At 39.2% G+C, this 17,412-nt stretch overlaps 1 protein-coding gene across 8 annotated transcripts in view; it reads right to left on the reverse strand.

The window, feature by feature from the left end:
- ppfibp1b (PPFIA binding protein 1b) overlaps positions 1-17,140 on the reverse strand; it is a 52,668-nt gene extending 35,528 nt beyond the window's left edge. For 2 of the 8 annotated variants that reach the window (XM_057836386.1, XM_057836388.1), the window contains exons 1-5: positions 16,961-17,137; positions 5,018-5,088; positions 1,950-2,155; positions 1,177-1,266; positions 987-1,100 (exon numbers count right to left, since the gene is read on the reverse strand). In XM_057836386.1, coding sequence (XP_057692369.1) covers positions 987-1,100; positions 1,177-1,266; positions 1,950-2,155; positions 5,018-5,081 — 474 coding nt within the window. In that variant the 5' untranslated portion in view covers positions 5,082-5,088; positions 16,961-17,137. Of the gene's footprint in view, positions 1-986; positions 1,101-1,176; positions 1,267-1,949; positions 2,156-5,017; positions 5,089-16,960 lie in introns of all 8 variants that reach the window. The other 6 variants (XM_057836391.1, XM_057836389.1, XM_057836392.1 and 3 more) reach the window with 4 other exon arrangements.
- Between the last annotated feature and the right edge of the window lie 272 nt (positions 17,141-17,412).

Raw genomic sequence — 17,412 nt, forward strand, 5'->3', positions numbered from 1 at the left:
ACAGAAATCACTGGCACAGTCCAATATCTCTGTGCACACATCAACTATATGTAATACTATGGCCGAGAATGGTGTTCATGGGAGAACACCACAGAGGAAGACACTGCTGTCTAAAAAAACATTTTTGCTCGTTTTATGTTTGCAAAAGCGCACCTAGACACTCCACAGACATTTTGGCCAAATATTTTGTTGATTCATGGAATCAAAGTTGAATTGTTTGGGAGTAACACACAACGGAACAGCTTACCAACATCAATACCTCATCCCCACCGTGAAGCACGGTGGAGGGAGCATCATGATTTGGGGCTTTTTGCTACCTCAGGGCCAGGACAACTTGCAATCATTAATGAGAGAATTAATTCAAAAGTTTATCAGGATTTTTATCAGGAAAACCTGAGGCCGTCTGTCAGACAGTTGAAGCTAAAAAGAAGATGGATGCTGCAACAAGACCTTGATCCAAAACACAGAAGTAAATCAACTTCGGATTGGTTTTAGAAGAACAAAATACACGTTTTGGAGAGACCAAGTCAAAGTCCAGACTTGAATCCCTTTCAGATGCTGTGGAATGACCTAAAGACAGCGATTCATGCCAGACATTCCAGGAATTTGACTGAACTACAGCAGTTTTGTAGAGAAGAAAGGGCCAAGATTAGTCCTGATCGATGTGCCAGACTGATCTGCAGCTACAGGAAGCGTGTGGTTAAAAGTATTGCAGCCAAAGGGGGGGTTGGGGGGGGGCACTCAAAATATTAAATGCATGGCTAATTTATTTTTCCCCCCTTCTGTCATTGTTTGCATACATTAAAATACGAAAACCTATAAATGTTCGGGTGGTTTTAGTTAGAGCAGACACTTTTTTTATCTGTGTGATTTTGACAAAGATCAGATCACATTTGATGGGAATTTAATGCAGAAATGTGAGAAATTCCAAAAAGTTCAGATACTTTTTCATACCACTGTAATGTTTGTGACTTTGTAAATGTTACCTGTTGTAGCATTTCTTCTGTTGTGTTGAGCTTCTCCCTGTGCTCATCCAAGCACAAGTCGAGGTCCCGAATCTTTTCCCCCTGAGCATCCACCTGGTCGGTTAGCACACTGACCTACATGCGAGAGGACATCGGTCTGTTCCAAAACTCATTTTGAAAGAGAATACGTCTTTGTGGCCTCTGGCTCTACCTGAAGCACCAGGGACTCCTTATCACTCTCAAGTCGGGTAAGCCTCTCTTGATAGTGGTCACCCCCTCCAACAGAGAGGTGCCCATTGGACTATAATGAGAAAAGAAAGACAGATTAGTTGAAGAATTTGGATGGATATTAGATACTGAAGTGTGTGTGTGTATGGAAAAGTAGTGACAATATTACATGTCTGGTTTCAGTTTAAAGGTCTCAAAGCTGAACTCTTCGCTCAGCAGAAATAAAATCTTACATTATTAAACGGAAGGCCCGCATTGAAACTGCTGGACAGAGTGAATTACAGCATTGTACAAAAACTGGCAGTAGGCCATCCCTCCCCCCCAAACACAACATAGGTCTAGAATCAGCATTTTTGTTGTGACAAAAGACAGCAGTTGATGCATTCCAAAGGAACTCTGCTAATAGGGTAGTCATGTTTCCACTTAGCAAACGATTTTGTTGTCGCCTCCATTAAATTAATGTCTGTCTGCTTTTTTGGATTAAGCAACCTTGGCCGTAGAATGTGCAAACATGCAAAATCAAGCCAGATATTAAAGCAATCCAAACAAACTGCTAACATTGAAAAGATGCTAAAACAGTATGTGGTCACTGTGTGTTTGTATAGTATAAATGTACTAATAAATTGCTGCTAAACAACTTTATGACATCATGCAGTGCAAGAGCCATTTGACATGAAATCATTTTTTATTAGACTAATCCACGGTAAGGCTAAGCTGCTGTCGGCAAAATTCAATGCATGGTTTGGAGGCACCTACCATGCGACCCTGAAGCCACTCGACCAGACTTTCAGCTGTTGAGTCAGGGATTTGGCAGCGAAGACTGTTCCGTCCATCATTGTCCAGCAGCTCCAGGATGCCTCTAAGGTCTTCCAAAAGGTGAAGAGCCCGTAAATTGCCCATGAAAGGAGAGCTCGGCGACTGACAATCAAACAACCCATTGGAGTAGTCGAGAGCCTTGGATCCTAATGTACAGAAGCATAAAAGAATTAGGAACAAAAGGAATAAGTATATGGTATGAAAGAAAACAGCCAGTTATATCAATACTGCCTCAGAAAAAGCCCAGTGAATTTTTTGTATTTTATACATAGTCTTGGTAGATACAGTTGTGGTCAAAAGTTTACATACACTTGTGAAGAACTTGTCATGGCTCTCTTGAGTTTCCAGTTATTTCTACAACTCAGATTTTTCTCTGATAGAGTGATTGGAACAGATACTTCTTTGTCACAAAAAACATTCATGAAGTTTGGTTCTTTTATGACTATTATGGGTGAACAGAAAAAAGTGATCAAATCTGCTGGGTCAAAAATATACATACAGCAGCGCTAATATTTAGTAACATGTTAGCTGGGATAGGCTCCAGCACCTCCGCGACCCCCGTGAGGAGAAGCAGCATGGAAAATGAATGAATGAATGAATGAATGAATGTCCCTTGGCCATTTTCACTTCAATTAGGCGCTTTTGGTAGCCATCCACAAACTACTGGCTGAATCTTTGACCACTCCTCTTGACAGAATTGGTGCAGTTCAGTTAAATTTGATGGCTTTCTGACATGGACTTGTTTCTTTAGCATTGTCCACAAGTTCTCAATGGGGTTTAAGTCAGGACTTTGGGAAGGCCACTTGAAAACCTTAATTCTAGCCTGATTTAGCCGTTCCATTACCACTTTTGATGTGTGTTTGGGGTCATTGTCCTGTTGGAACACCCAACTGCGCCCAAGACCCAATCCTCGGGCTGATGACGTTAGGTTATCTTGAAGAATTTGAAGGTAATTCTCCTTCATTATCCCATTTACTCTCTGTAAAGAACCAGTTCCATTGGCAGCAAACAGCCCCACAGCATAATACTACCACCACCGTGCTTGACGGTAGGCATGGTGTACTTGGGGTTAAAGGCCTCACCTTTTCTCCTCCAAACATATTGCTGGGCATTGTGGCAAAACAGCTCGATTTTTGTTTCGTCTGACCACAGAACTTTCCTCCAGAAGCTCTTATCTTTGTCCATGTGATCAGCAGCAAACTTCAGCCTTAAGGTGCCGCTTTTGGAGCAAGGGCTTCCTTCTTGCACGGCAGCCTCTCAGTCCATGGAGATGCAAAACACGCTTGACTGTGGACACTGACACCTGTGTTGCAGCAGCTTTTAATTCTTGGCAGATCTGCTTTTTGGTGATTCTCGGTTGAATCTTCACCCTCCTGGCCCAATTTTCTCTCAGCAGCAGATGATAGCTTTCGTTTTCTTCCTGATCGTGGCAGTGACAAAACAGTAGAGCTGGGAATCTTTGGGCACCTAACGATTCGATTACGATTACGATTCAGAGGCTCCGATTCGATTATAAAACGATTATTGATGCACCCCCCTCCTTTTTTTTTTTTTTTTTTTCTTTAAATAAAATTGTTCAAAAATACTTTCAGGCTAAACCAAACAACTATTTCAGTATCAAGTTAACATATAGCAGTAAACAAATATACAAAAATAACAGTAAATAAAAAACTCCAGTCCCCATTCTGTATTAGCAGCTTTAAACTACATTAAATTAATTTAATGTTGTGAATCAACCGTTAAAGTTGTTAAAAATGCTCCCGTTATTCCATAATTTCCCTTTTGTCTACTTTCGACATGTGAAAGTTTTAAAACTATTTTAAAGATAGATTCAAGTCAATATTTTACCGATTTAGGAGTATTTTAGATAAAAAGTTAATTAGGTTTGCTTGGAAGGTTCGCTACAACAGCCTTGCAGGGAGGTGTACTGCTTTAAGATGGCGGCCGTTTACTAACACCCGCATCTAGCTTTTTGTAGGTGAGCTGCTAACGCTACCGAATCCATAATGCATCTTGTCCTATATATATATATATGATATCTACCATAACATTATGCTACTTTGTAGCAGCTTTTCAGCAGCAGTCAGGTATGTTGTTGTGTTTTTTTATCTCGTGGCATGAGTTGAGCTAGAGCCGTGAGTTGAGCATTGGCATTACCCGAGGGGCCGGGTAATGAGAAGCATGATGTTTAGCTACTCTCGCTCCGTTCCTCATTGACCGCGCGGCGCGCTGAGTGTGTTTTACTTCCGCTTTACCTGGTATATTTCAATAATCGGAATTTGGATGTTTGTGAATCGTTCTCGAATCTTCCACGGCCGAATCGCGAATAATCTAAGAATCGGAAATTTTGCACACCTCTACAAAACAGTGCCATGCACTTTATACTTACAAACAATTGTTTGCACTGTTGCTCTTGGGACCTGCAGCTGCTTTGAAATGGCTCAAAGTGACTTTCCTGACTTGTTCAAGTCAATGATTCGCTTTTTCAGATCCATGTATGTATATTTTTGACCCAGCAGATTTGTTCACTTTTTCTGTTAACCCATAATAAAGTCATAAAAGAACTGAACTTCATGAATGTTTTTTGTGACAAAGAAGTATGTGTTCCAATCACTCTATCGGAGAAAAATCAGAGTTGTAGAAATAACTGGAAACTCAAGAGAGCCATGACATTATGTTCTTCACAAGTGTATGTAAACTTTTGACCACAACTGTACTGAGTATTACAATTCCCAAAACCTTGTTACTTTACCCAAATAATGACACCATTAGCTCCAGTGACAAAAAAAATGAATCACTATAAGTGTATACCTTTTGAACATGTATAAATATAGATCCCAGCATCCCACACAGTGTGAATGTGGAAACAATATTAACAGAACACAAAATTCAGGTTTAAGTGGTTATTTGCACTGTGTCCTTTTTCTGGAAATAAAGTGGACCACAGCAGAGTCTTATAGTTTCTCACAGCTTTTTGGACGATACACTTTTAAAGGAAAGTTACGAACCTGCTATAATGCCATCCATCTGCTCAAGAGCAGCTGCCAACATGTCGCTGGCATCCGCCATCATCTTCAGACTACACACACACCCACACACAAAAAAAACGTTGAAAAAGACAGCAAAAACAATAAGGAATAGTTCGAGTACATTTAATAGTTCAACAATAGGGTAGATTGGGTCTTGTGTTAGATAAAAGTAAATACAAAAGATGAAAAATGATGCTGTAGTGCATACAGAAAGCTGAAGTTTATTTTTATGACTTTCCAATACACAGAGTGATAGGGCTTATCCATAACAGAAATGTATCACATTTCAGTGAATCCAAAATATAACTTCACCAAACTTTAACCAGCTCTGCTAAGCTTCATATGCAAAACAATTGCCAAGAACAATTATAAAAACATATTTAAAACAAAAAAACGCATTAGCGTGTTCTTACTTACAGCACCCAGATATTGTAATGAGCTTCTGAATAAACGTGATCATAAGAAAAGATAGTATATCGATTTGTAACTTGAAAGAATAACAGAGCATAAAATCAACTTTAATAAGAATCTGTTGAATGAAACCCTTCAGAATAAAAATGAGATCATTTGCTAAGAATCTTGACTTAATGATTTTCCACCCATAAGACAGTAGATACTTTGTTTCCAAGTGAAGTCAAGATGAAATTTAGGGTCCCAGTCTTGGACATATGCCAGAACAGCATAGTAGACCCTTTTCTCCTGGTTAATCAAAAGCCATTATCCATGCAAGGACAAGTACAAATGGACAGGCACTCATTTACATGCACACACATTTCCATCCCTAAACTGCTGTCAACAAAATCTTTATGTGATTATCTATTAGTTCAGTTTATGGAGACCTAATTTTTGCACTCAAAATGTCGCAGACATACTGTATACAAACTCTCTTTATTTAAATGCCTGTCTCACATCCTGGGAGTGGCCGAAGCTGGACACATTTTCAAACTTGATGGAAACCATCCACAGTCCTAACACTGTTATTTCAGCATTCCTGTGGACAAATTTTCCACGTCATGTAAAATAAGCATCCAATGAAACATACGAAACATGGAGAGGTTTGGGAGAAGGTACAACCCAGAAAAATGACTTACGGTAGTAACATAGTCCAAAATAATGGTGAGAATGAAGTCAACCTATTTTCAGAGTGTGTGTGTGTGGGTGTGTATGCATGTGTGTGTTTGTGTGCGTGTGTGCGCACAAGAACACTTTTAAAAATAACCATCTACTAAGCATTCACCCTTTCACAGAATTCAGTTGTATTCTATTCTGTCATGTCAAACATAATGTACAGTGGGGCAAATAAGTATTTAGTCAACCACCAATTGTGCTAGTTCTCTTACTTGAAAAGATTAGTGAGGCCTGTAATTGTCAACATGGGTAAACCTCAACCATGAGAGACAGAATGTGGAAAAAAAGCAGAAAATCACATTGTTTGATTTTTAAAGATTTTTTCCCCCAAATTAGAGTGGAAAATGAGTATTTGGTCACCTACAAACAAGCAAGATTTCTGGTTATTAAAGAGGTCTAGCTTCTTCTAACAAGGTCTAACGAGGCTCCACTCGTTACCTGTATTAATGGCACCTGTTTTAACTCATTATCGGTATAAAAGACACCTGTCCACAATCTCAGTCAGTCACACTCCAAACTCCACTATGGCCAAGACCAAAGAGCTGTCGAAGGACACCAGAGACAAAATTGTAGACCTGCACCAGGCTGGGAAGACTGAATCTGCAATAGGTAAAACGCTTGGTGTAAAGAAATCAACTGTGGGAGCAATTATTAGAAAATGGAAGACATACAAGACCACTGATAATCTCCCTCGATCTGGGGCTCCATGCAAGATCTCACCCTGTGGTGTCAAAATGATAACAAGAAGGGTGAGCAAAAATCCCAGAACCCCACGGGGGGACCTAGTGAATGACCTACAGAGAGCTGGGACCCCAGTATCAAAGGCTACTATCAGTAACACAATGCGCCACCAGTGACTCAAAACCTTGCACTGCCAGACATGTCCCCCTGCTGAAGCCAGTGCACGTCCAGGCCCGTCTGCGGTTTGCTAGAGAGCATTTGGATGATCCAGAAGAGGACTGGGAGAATGTGTTATGGTCAGATGAAACCAAAATAGAACTTTTTGGTAGAAACACAGGTTCTCGTGTTTGGAGGAGAAAGAATACTGAATTGCATCCGAAGACCACCACACCCACTGTGATGCATGGGGGTGGAAACATCATGCTTTTGGGCTGTTTTTCTGCAAAGGGACCAGGACGACTGATCTGTGTAAAGGAAAGAATGAATGGGGCCATGTATCGAGAGATTTTGAGTGAAAATCTCGTTCCATCAGCAAGGGCATTGAAGATGAGACGTGGCTGGGTCTTTCAGCATGACAATGATCCCAAACACACAGCCAGGGCAACAAAGGAGTGGCTTCGTAAGAAACATTTCAAGGTCCTGGAGTGGCTTAGCCAGTCTCCAGATCTCAACCCCATAGAAAATCTGTTGAGGGAGTTTAAAGTCTATGTTGCCCAACGACAGCCCCAAAACATCACTGCGCTACAGAAGATCTGCATGGAGGAATGGGCCAAAATACCAGCAACAGTGTGTGAAAAGCTTGTGAAGAGTTACAGAAGATGTTTGGTTGGCCTCCGTAATTGCCAACAAAGGGTACATAACAAAGTATTGAGATGTACTTTTGGTATTGGCCAAATACTTATTTTCCACCATGATTTGCAAATAAATTCTTTAAAAATCAAACAATGTGATTTTCTGTTTTATTTTTCCCCATTCTGTCTCTCATCGTTGAGGTTTACCCATGTTGACAATTACAGGCCTCTCTAATATTTTCATGTGGGAGAACTTGCACAATTAGTGATTAGTAATTGACTAAATACTTATTTGCCCCACTGTACACAGTTCCAGTAATCTGAAAAGTTGTTGTCCTTTTATTCTATTAGTACTAGGGCTGTCAAACAATTAAAAATTTTAATCGAGTTAATTACAGCTTAAAAATTAATTAATCGTAATTAATCGCAATTCAAACCATCTATAAAATATGCCATATTTTTCTGTAAATTATTGTTAGAATGGAAAGATAAGACACAAGACTGATATATACATTCAACATACGGTACATAAGTACTGTATTTGTTTAGTATAACAATAAATCAACAAGATGGTATTAACATTATTAACATTCTCTTAAAGTGCCTGTGACACGAAAAAGCATGTTTATTTCATAATACACGCGGTATTTTATGCCCCTGAATGATATGGACCGCTTGGATGTGTGTGGAAGCGATCGCTATATTTATTTAGTTTTTTGAATCCCGCGCCATGAAAATGAGTGACTTCCGGCTTCGGTCTTGCATTGAGGAGGAGGGCGCTGTGACGTGTACGGTAGAAGACGTTCTCTTTACTATACAGTGTACTGTTGTGTATGAGGACGAAGGATTCAGCTGATTTTGCGGATTAATACTTTTATTTTTTGCATCACGCCAGCCAAACGGCTGCAGAAAAATCATTCTGTATGCGGGAGAGGCGTATGCGCCTTTTTGGAGTTTCAAAAGGTTCCCATTCACCGTGGATATTTACTGTGGGACCATTGGACTTACAAGGAAGTGAGTAAACATCTTGTTTTGTATTATGTCAAATACGAATACAGTGATTACAAAGTAAACACTATAAAATTCCTTTAAATAAAGGACTACTTACGTTTGATCATTGATAGGCATGTAAAAAGCTATCCTCATGCTCATTAGCAGTTAGCTGTTAGCGCGTTAGCTACACAACAACTCCAGCCACCCTCCTCCAGGGAACGAACTGTAAATTGCTCTCCGCCGGGCGGTTTGCCGATCCGCAAAGAAACTCGACAACCGGGTCGTCATGTCAAATAATCCAGGCTAGTTATGTGTGATTTTCCACTTCGAAGACTTTGAAACATCCCTCGGTTCGGGTTAGCATGTCGGCTAGCTGTCACTCCTTCTGGTCTGTTTACATTCTCCGAAGCCGGGGAAGGGAAATTACATATGTCCGATTTAGGTGTCATAAAATATCGTTCGGGAGGTGTGACAGTAAAGGTGAAGTCGACTGTTTTGACCATTATGGAGTAATTTTGCCATTTCGTCTTGAATAAATGGATTTTTATTATTTTATATTCCATTTAGCACAAGATTGTTAATTGTCATGACTATGCCATTTATTTAGCAATTGGGGAAAGTACTTGGGTAAAAAGAATATCCTGTAAAAATATTGAAGTAAAGAGACAGAAACAATGACATTTTGCCGCTCTCTTCGTCGCGTTTTCCTCATTGTGAATAGTTCCCCCTCGACGGGCTGACTGGTCCTTCTCAAGCCATTTATATAGCTATTGGGGAAAAATACTTGGATAAAAAGAATATCCTGTAAAAATATTGGGAGTAGAGAGACTGAAACAATGACATTTTGCAGCTCTCTTCGTCGCGTTTTCCTCGTTCTGAACAATTCCCCCTCAATGGGCTGAATAGTAAAACCGATGAGCCTAGTCTACCGCTGACGTCATCCACCTGTTGGGGACGCTAAAGCCCTATAATGGTAGGCGTGGCTAACCGGCAGATTAAAAGACTAATTTCTCGTCATCTGCGCTTTGCTAAATTGTTGTATATAGTCGAATCGTCTCAAAATATGATTCTAATTCACATAATAATGCCATTTAAGACTTTTTTTCTGGTGTCATATGCTCTTTAAAGTGATCCATGGATAGAAAGACTTGTAGTTCTTAAAAGATAAATGTTAGTACAAGTTATAGAAATTTTATATGAAAACCCCTCTTAATGTTTTCGTTTTATTAAAGTTTGTAAAATTTTCAATCAAAAAATAAACTAGTAGCTCGCCATTGTTGATGTCAATAATCACACCATGCTCACTCATGGTACTAACCCATAAAATCAGTTGGACCCAACCGCCAGCAGAGGGCGCCAAACACCAAAAAGCAAGTAAAAAGCGGACATTACACTGTACTGTCATTTTAATCTGTTTGAGCGGGGCATGTGCGTTAATTGCGTCAAATATTTTAACGTGATTAATTAAAAAAAGTAATTACCGCCCGTTATCGCGATATTTTTGACAGCCCTAATTAGGACAAATCCGAAATACACCCAAAGTCGATGTAATGCAGTCGAAATAATTACTTCATTTGAAAAGGGGGGAAAAAAAATCTAAACACTTATCTCAGTCCCTACTTGCAGAAAAAGTAAGCGGACCGTTTTTGCCTCCATTGGCAGCAATACCCAAAATCAAACATTTGCAATAATTGGTAATAAGGCTTTGCATTGACCTTTTGGAGGAAATATGCCCCACTATTTGTCATGCAATTGAATTGTCATATTGTACCTACTGTAAGTCTTATTGAAGTGTTTTTAAGCATGAATTGCCCATTAGGCTAATACTGCAGCATTATACTTGGATTAAAGTCTGGACTTTGATTTGAGCACATTAAAACATTCATTTTTTTCCTTTTGAGCAATTCAGAGGTGGAGTGTTTTGTTTGTGCAGTAGTTTTTATGTATAAAGTTTGATGGTTTGCTCTTAGGTGCACTGAATGAAAGGCTGGAGGTCTTTCTCCAAGATTCTCTGGTGCACACCAGCATTCATTGTTACATTGATCACAACAAGTATTCAGGTCCTGAAGGAACAAGGAGCCCTCAGAGACTTTATTCTGTACCTGTACATATACAGTATAGCTAATGTCAAGGGCGTAGGTTTGGTCTCAACATTGGTAGGGACGAAATTGCATAACCTGCATGTACACTTTTTGCTAGGGAGGGGACATCCATAATGATCAATGCAAAATAAATCTGTATTGACTTATTATAACTTTTATGTGTATTATTTCAGCCTGGCCCTACAACGTTCAATTCAAACTTTTGTTTTCAAAAACTACTAAAGAAACATTTTTAAAAATTCCAGAAAAATGTCTGGATTTTATGAACAAATTTAAATTGCATTATTTGCACATAAATTATATTTACATGCACAATAATCACAAGCTTGTTAATCATCTCTTAACTATTCAGGAATTCAAAAAAATAAACATGTCTTAAGACCACTCAACACTGTCTAAATAAAGAAATTAAATATAACTGAAAAAAATGTATTCATCAGGGAATAAGAAATAAATAAAAATGGAGCTGTCCTTTAGGTAAAACACAACAACAAAACTGAAAGCTCCTTTGTAAGCTGCTTTAAGATGACATAGATAAAAAAAGCAAAATTGGGGGGGAAGGGAGTAAACCTTGGTTTACTGCATTTCACACAGTTAATTTAACGTTAACAGTAGAAAACACATACAGGAGGACACTTCTCTCTAAGCAGCTTCCTACTTGAGTTTTGCAGGTCAAGTTCACAGTTTAATGTTATGCTAACTCTGATGCAGGTCGGACTTTAAGTAGCAAAATTAGTGGTGTGTTCCCCACTTCCATAACATTGACGACATTTCTTACAGTGGCTGCTGCTGGCTGCGGAAAAAACTTCTAACATCCCTCATATCTTTAATATCTAATGTGTGTGTGTATATCGGGGGTAAGGGGTGGAGGGTTGAAGTCATAAGCCAATCAAATGTGCGTTTAGGAGGGGAAAAAATGGACCGGCACATTCAGCAAGTGGAAACAGGTACATGTCAAGTTTGAACATAATAAAAATAATAAGTGACTTAATAACGGTAGGCACAATTCTATCCTTGCAACATGTGGGAAGACAATCTGAATGACCTATATAACTGAAGTCATTATACTGTATAATGCAAATAAGGTTGCTTAAAAGTTGATGGGGACAATTTGAGCATCCTGAAAAGTTGGTAGTGTTTTGTTCCCACCGTCCCTATGCAAACCTACGCCCTTGGCTAATGTCTATAATAAGTACAGTAATTTGGGTAACCGTAACAGCATTACAATGAGAAAACCCCTTTTACACACTTGTGAATGCAAACTAAAGCCAAGAAACATATGGCTACTAGCAAGGATGATTCCTATACAAGGCCAGACATGTTGCGTAGAGGTGTGCAATACATGTCTGTCAGCACTCAACTGGTGTCATTAAAACCTTCCGTGTAGCCATCAACACGTGCAGTGCAAGGACCATGGCAAAAAGAAATCTTGATGACAGAGAGGCTAAATCTGTCTAAAGATCCCGAAAAACATTTTCAGAATGTAAGTTCCAAACAAAATGCTCAAACTAGAAGCTCACTGAGCTGTGGTTGTGTTCTACCAAAATCTTGAATCTTTAATTCAATACAATGAGGTCAAACAGAGTCCTTCCTGGGATTCTGATCTACTCGATGGATTAATGAGTATTTTTTGGAAGAAAGCAGCAAAGTGAAGGATCAGATGTGTAACTAACCAGGTCCATATATAAATATCCCATCTGTGCTACATGCCTATCAAGAAAAATCTATCAAAATCCAAGGATTCTACAAAACAAAGTACCACTGTCTGAAATTCCTCTCAGAGAGAAATGTTCCAGTAGTCAAGCAGGCAGTGCCAGGCACAAAGTTAGTTATTGTTGTTGCTAGCAGGGTGTTTTGACTGAGAAAAAAAAAAAAAAAAATGCAGCGCTACACTACACATGGCATGTAAACAACACCTCCCCTCGAACACTGAACAAGAAATGTCACAAACACTATTGCCCCTTGGTTTTGAAAAAAAAAAATCATATTTCTCGAGACAGGCAGAGGATAAAGAAAACAAGTGCAAGGGTAGACCATTACAATGGCTGCTCAAAAGCATCAGCTCAAGTCCCTCCAGGCAGTGAGAAGGGACTATCAAGAGAGCTCAAGTATTCCTGTTATCCAAAGAGCAACAATATGCAATTCCTCAATCCCTATGCGAACCAGTCTAACTTTGCACAAAGGAGAAAAAAACAACAACATAAAAACCATAGCTTCAGGCTAGGGCCTCTTATCTAAGAGGTTAGTAAGCAGCGATGCAACTCGCTTTCACAGCTTGTGATGAGCCACTGAAGAAAAAAAAAAAAGATTTGGGCAGAGAGGCATTTTCTCATGATACTGTAAACCAAGTATTTTCCCCCCTTCTTAAATTCTCAGTGCACTCTAAGTTGAAATAATGATGATACTTGGAGAAAAGTGGTTCTATGAGAATTTAACAGGTTATTGTTTACTGCAGAGAAGAATTTTCGCATCATACTTTAAATCATGCATTTTTTTTTTCTTCATAAATTCTTTCTCTAAGTTGAAATAATGATGATGATATTTGGGGAAAAGTGGCAATGACAATTTAACAGGTTTTTGTTTACTGCACAAAACTTGTTCCTAGATAAGGCCATTAGTAAGCTATTTTAAAGTGACCTGTTTGGTAGGTACAGTTGTCCTCTAATCCCTAAGCTGTTAGTTTGATCCCTGCCACCTTGACGTCCAGCAAGATACAGTGCTCTCATTTGTTCTTGATTGACACACTATAGCACAATAAAAAGAGATGCAGTACATTTATATAAAACACAATGACTACACTAATTGCTTCAGGTTGATAAAGCATTGAGTACTTATAATTTTAAGCCATTTCTTCACAAGACTGTCTTGCAAATGGGAATGATATGCAAGATGTAGATTTACTGTACAGTCTACTTGTGGTGGTCGCCAACTACCAGGCGCCTGCTCTGGGAATAACCTGCAGCTATTTCCAAACTAAGCGAGCAGATTGCATCATGACCAATTTTACATAGCGAATCAACGGATGACATAGGAGCTAGATAAATAAGGGTTTGGATACATTGTTTTTAAAAGAAAACCATAGGCATCCATTTGGTATGAATTTCCTGGCAAACGACAGTAAATGGTTCCTACAGTGACTTTGAACACCATGCGATTAAAATCTCCTAGTATTTCGCTGAACTGTACGTTTGCCAAACATTTTAGTGACCTGTTTAATTTGGAGAGCAGGACGCATTCTTTAAATTTGATCCAACTGCCCTCCACTTGACTTATTTTGGTAGTTAGTTGACACAGTTTTATTGTTAAAAGTCACAAATGTTACAACAAAACCATAGACTTCATAATAACATTGGCGGGACACGGGGCGTGGGGCAGATTAACACAGGGCCTGGATTGTTGGCCTGGCCGTCAAAGCTGAGTGGAATCACAGACAAAGCGTTTTTTTATTGAAAATTCTTGTGAACAAATGCTTAAATCCCTGAATTCTATATAGATTTGGATGTAAAACAGTCTCGATTCCTGGTTAAAAGCAAAACAAAAACAAAACCAAAAAAACGTGCAGTTAGCATTTATTTTACGTAAATATGTTGAAGTACGATGCTAGTCTGTCAGTCAATGTGGCGGCCGCCATATGTAAACAGTTTTTCCAATAAAAATTCTTGTGAATAAATGCTTAAATCCCTGAATTTTTTATAGATATGGACGTAAAACAGTCTTGATTCTTGGTTAAAAGCCTAAAAACCGTGCAGGTAGCATTTATTTTACGTAAATATTGCGAACTATGAGGCTAGTCAGTCAAAAAATTAGCTACCACCATATGTAAACAAAGCTTTTTCCATTGAAAATTCTTGTGAAAAAATGCTTAAATCCCTGAATTTTTTATATGTATGGACGTAAAAGAGTCTCGATTCTTGGTAAAAGATTAAAAAAACAAAACAAACGTACAGGTGGCGTTTAATTTACGTAAACATTGCAAGTATAATGCCAATGCTGGAGTGGCTAATTTCTCCCACTGATTTTGTTTTCACAACGTTTCAAAATGCATGCATGGTACGATAAATATACTAATTACCCTGAATCCTCCAGCAAAGCACTCGTGACACAATCCTTCCTATTTGTATGCGGTACAGCTTTCGTACTTTTTCAACATAAATCAGGCGTTGGATCGCTGCGACCAACTGCGAATAACTAAAGCGGATTGTGGGATGGCCCCCTACTTGAAGGGGTGGCGCACTGAAGGTCGAATCGGACCTGTCAATATCATTGTATCATATGCTTTGGTAACAATTTTTTTTTTTTAACAGAAATGTACTACCGTTAGATGACTACCATTAGATGAAGCACTGTTACGTGAAGCAATAAAATACTGTAACTTGATCTCTCTTCCTTTTAATGAATATTTAACTCTCTGAAAAATCTCATGCATCCATTTTCTCCCGCTCATCTTTCTCAGGGTTACAGGTGGGAAGCATCTACGCGTATGGCAGTGAGCCAGAGAAGCTAACAGAGCCACTTAAATGCTTGTCAGACATAACACAAAGATGGACTGAATTCTCAACACTGTCCCCAAAAGAAAAGTAGTTCCTTCCTTCAGTGTGTGTTCTTGATGTTAATATCCAGTGGCTTGTCTTTTTCCACTATCATCATATGTGGTCTTTTGAGGAAACCGTGTTGTCAAAAAGTGACATGATCATAATAATAATAATAAAGAAAGGAAATTAAAAAATCAAAACGGGACACACAGAGAAGGGAAACTACTGTCCTCATACTGACAGTCACACCATCATTGATAGGATTGAACCCACAAAACTGGGATGTCAGTCCAAACCACTAAGCCATCAGAGGCTGCATATACTCTGTGCAAACACTTCTCACAGTTCAGAGTTTGAATACTTTATGCCCAAATTGCTGATCTCTAAAAAAGAAATAAATGGCAAAATTTACCACATGTGTTTGAACCATGCATCGACCAAATAATTTTAAAGTACATCCACTTCTATGCTTTTTGTCAACTTTTTTCAGGCTCTCCTTCATGGTGGCAAGCTGCTGGTGACAGTGACACAAGCACAGCGGTCCTTTTCACTTGGAGAACATCCTCCTGTTTGAAGCCTTACAATGGCAAGGGAGTGCTGATGAAGTGTTAGATATCATCTTTTTCTCATGGCATCAGAATGTGGAATTATTGTAACACTATCGTAAGGATAAGCATTACCGGTATAGAAAATAAATGGAAGGCGATACAAACCTCAGTCCTTGAAGATCCGAAAAAATCAATAACTTATTAGCGGAAAATCTCGAATAAAGGCTTCCACATGGCAATCGCCTTCACTCCAGATGTGCTGCGGATTTAACTCATTCATTGCAATAGAGTTCCAACCTATGTTAACGCTGGCAGTGAATGATCATGTTTGTCCCATTGACGCCGATAGATGTCTAATCCAATTTAACTGGGAAGGGTGCCATCCCTCTCAATTGAACTGGATTGGACATCTATCGATGTCAATGGCATCTAATGAGTTGCCATTAGATGCCATATAAGTTAAAAATCGTAGTAGTTTGTTGACATTGCTATTCGAGCAGCCCATTCTCAGACAACTATCCTGCTCAGGGCGCATTTGAGATTTTAAAGGGTCAGTTTCAGGGCAATCTCGGAAGGGCAGCTGATCAAATGTCACTGCTTTCCCATAACAATCCAGAGTGCAAATTCTCTTTGTTTGCAGTATGGGTAGTAAAAACCTAAGAAAATCCCAGCAGACGACTTTCTATGTGTTCAAAGAAAGTAGCTAGCAGAGGCTAAGTAACTCTACATTAACAAGGCAGTCTCCAAAACTAAACTTTACAAGGAAATGCGTACAGACAAATGGTGTCGTTTGTGAGGTAAATTACATCTGAAATTACTTTTAATATGAATGTGTAAGACACGCACACGCAGTTAGGTTTGGCAAATAAATCCTGGAACTCAAAGAGCATCTCTCAAATCCTCACTTCTAATGAAAATATAAATCACGTTCATTAAACTTTTTCAGTTCGCTTGAGATTCCAGCCAACGTTATTTCAATTTGTTTCTCGGATAGTTGTGGAAAAACAAACATTCCAGTGGTGCTACAAAGTGGAAACGTGGAAGTGTCGACAGTGAATCGGTTCTACTAACACGAAATTCGCATTGTTTTAAACACTTAAATTAGTAGAATATCTTAAATCACTGCCGAGAAAGGAAAGCCACTCACCTTCACACTGAGACAAGTAATTCACTATTCACGTTAGATAAAAAGCTTCACTAAATCTCCAAAGTGTCGAGTGGGTCGTTCGTAAACTTCTCCGTGTCCACCCGTGCAGCCGTGGGTCCACATCGCCGCTACGCCATGATGTTCCCGTCACAAGACGGCTGGAAACTCGGTGACGCCACAGCCGGAGAATCCCACCCTCCCGCCGCCAGGAGTGCTGCTGCATTCATGTACCGTAGCCAAAGTCGGGAATAAGACTGACGCTCTGTGGATCAGTTGCGTCCTTTGAGAACGCTTGGAACTCGTTTTTTGCATATGTCAGAAGCACAAATTGCCATCTCTGTGTGGATTCTTGAACTATGCCTGGAAAATTATACCAATATAAAGATGTATATATATCTATATAAGTGTTTTTTGTTTTGTTTTGTTGTTTTGTTTTTTTTTTCTTTCCGTTT

Source organism: Corythoichthys intestinalis, chromosome 5 (assembly GCF_030265065.1).
Source record: "Corythoichthys intestinalis isolate RoL2023-P3 chromosome 5, ASM3026506v1, whole genome shotgun sequence".
NCBI classification, from domain to species: domain Eukaryota; kingdom Metazoa; phylum Chordata; class Actinopteri; order Syngnathiformes; family Syngnathidae; genus Corythoichthys; species Corythoichthys intestinalis.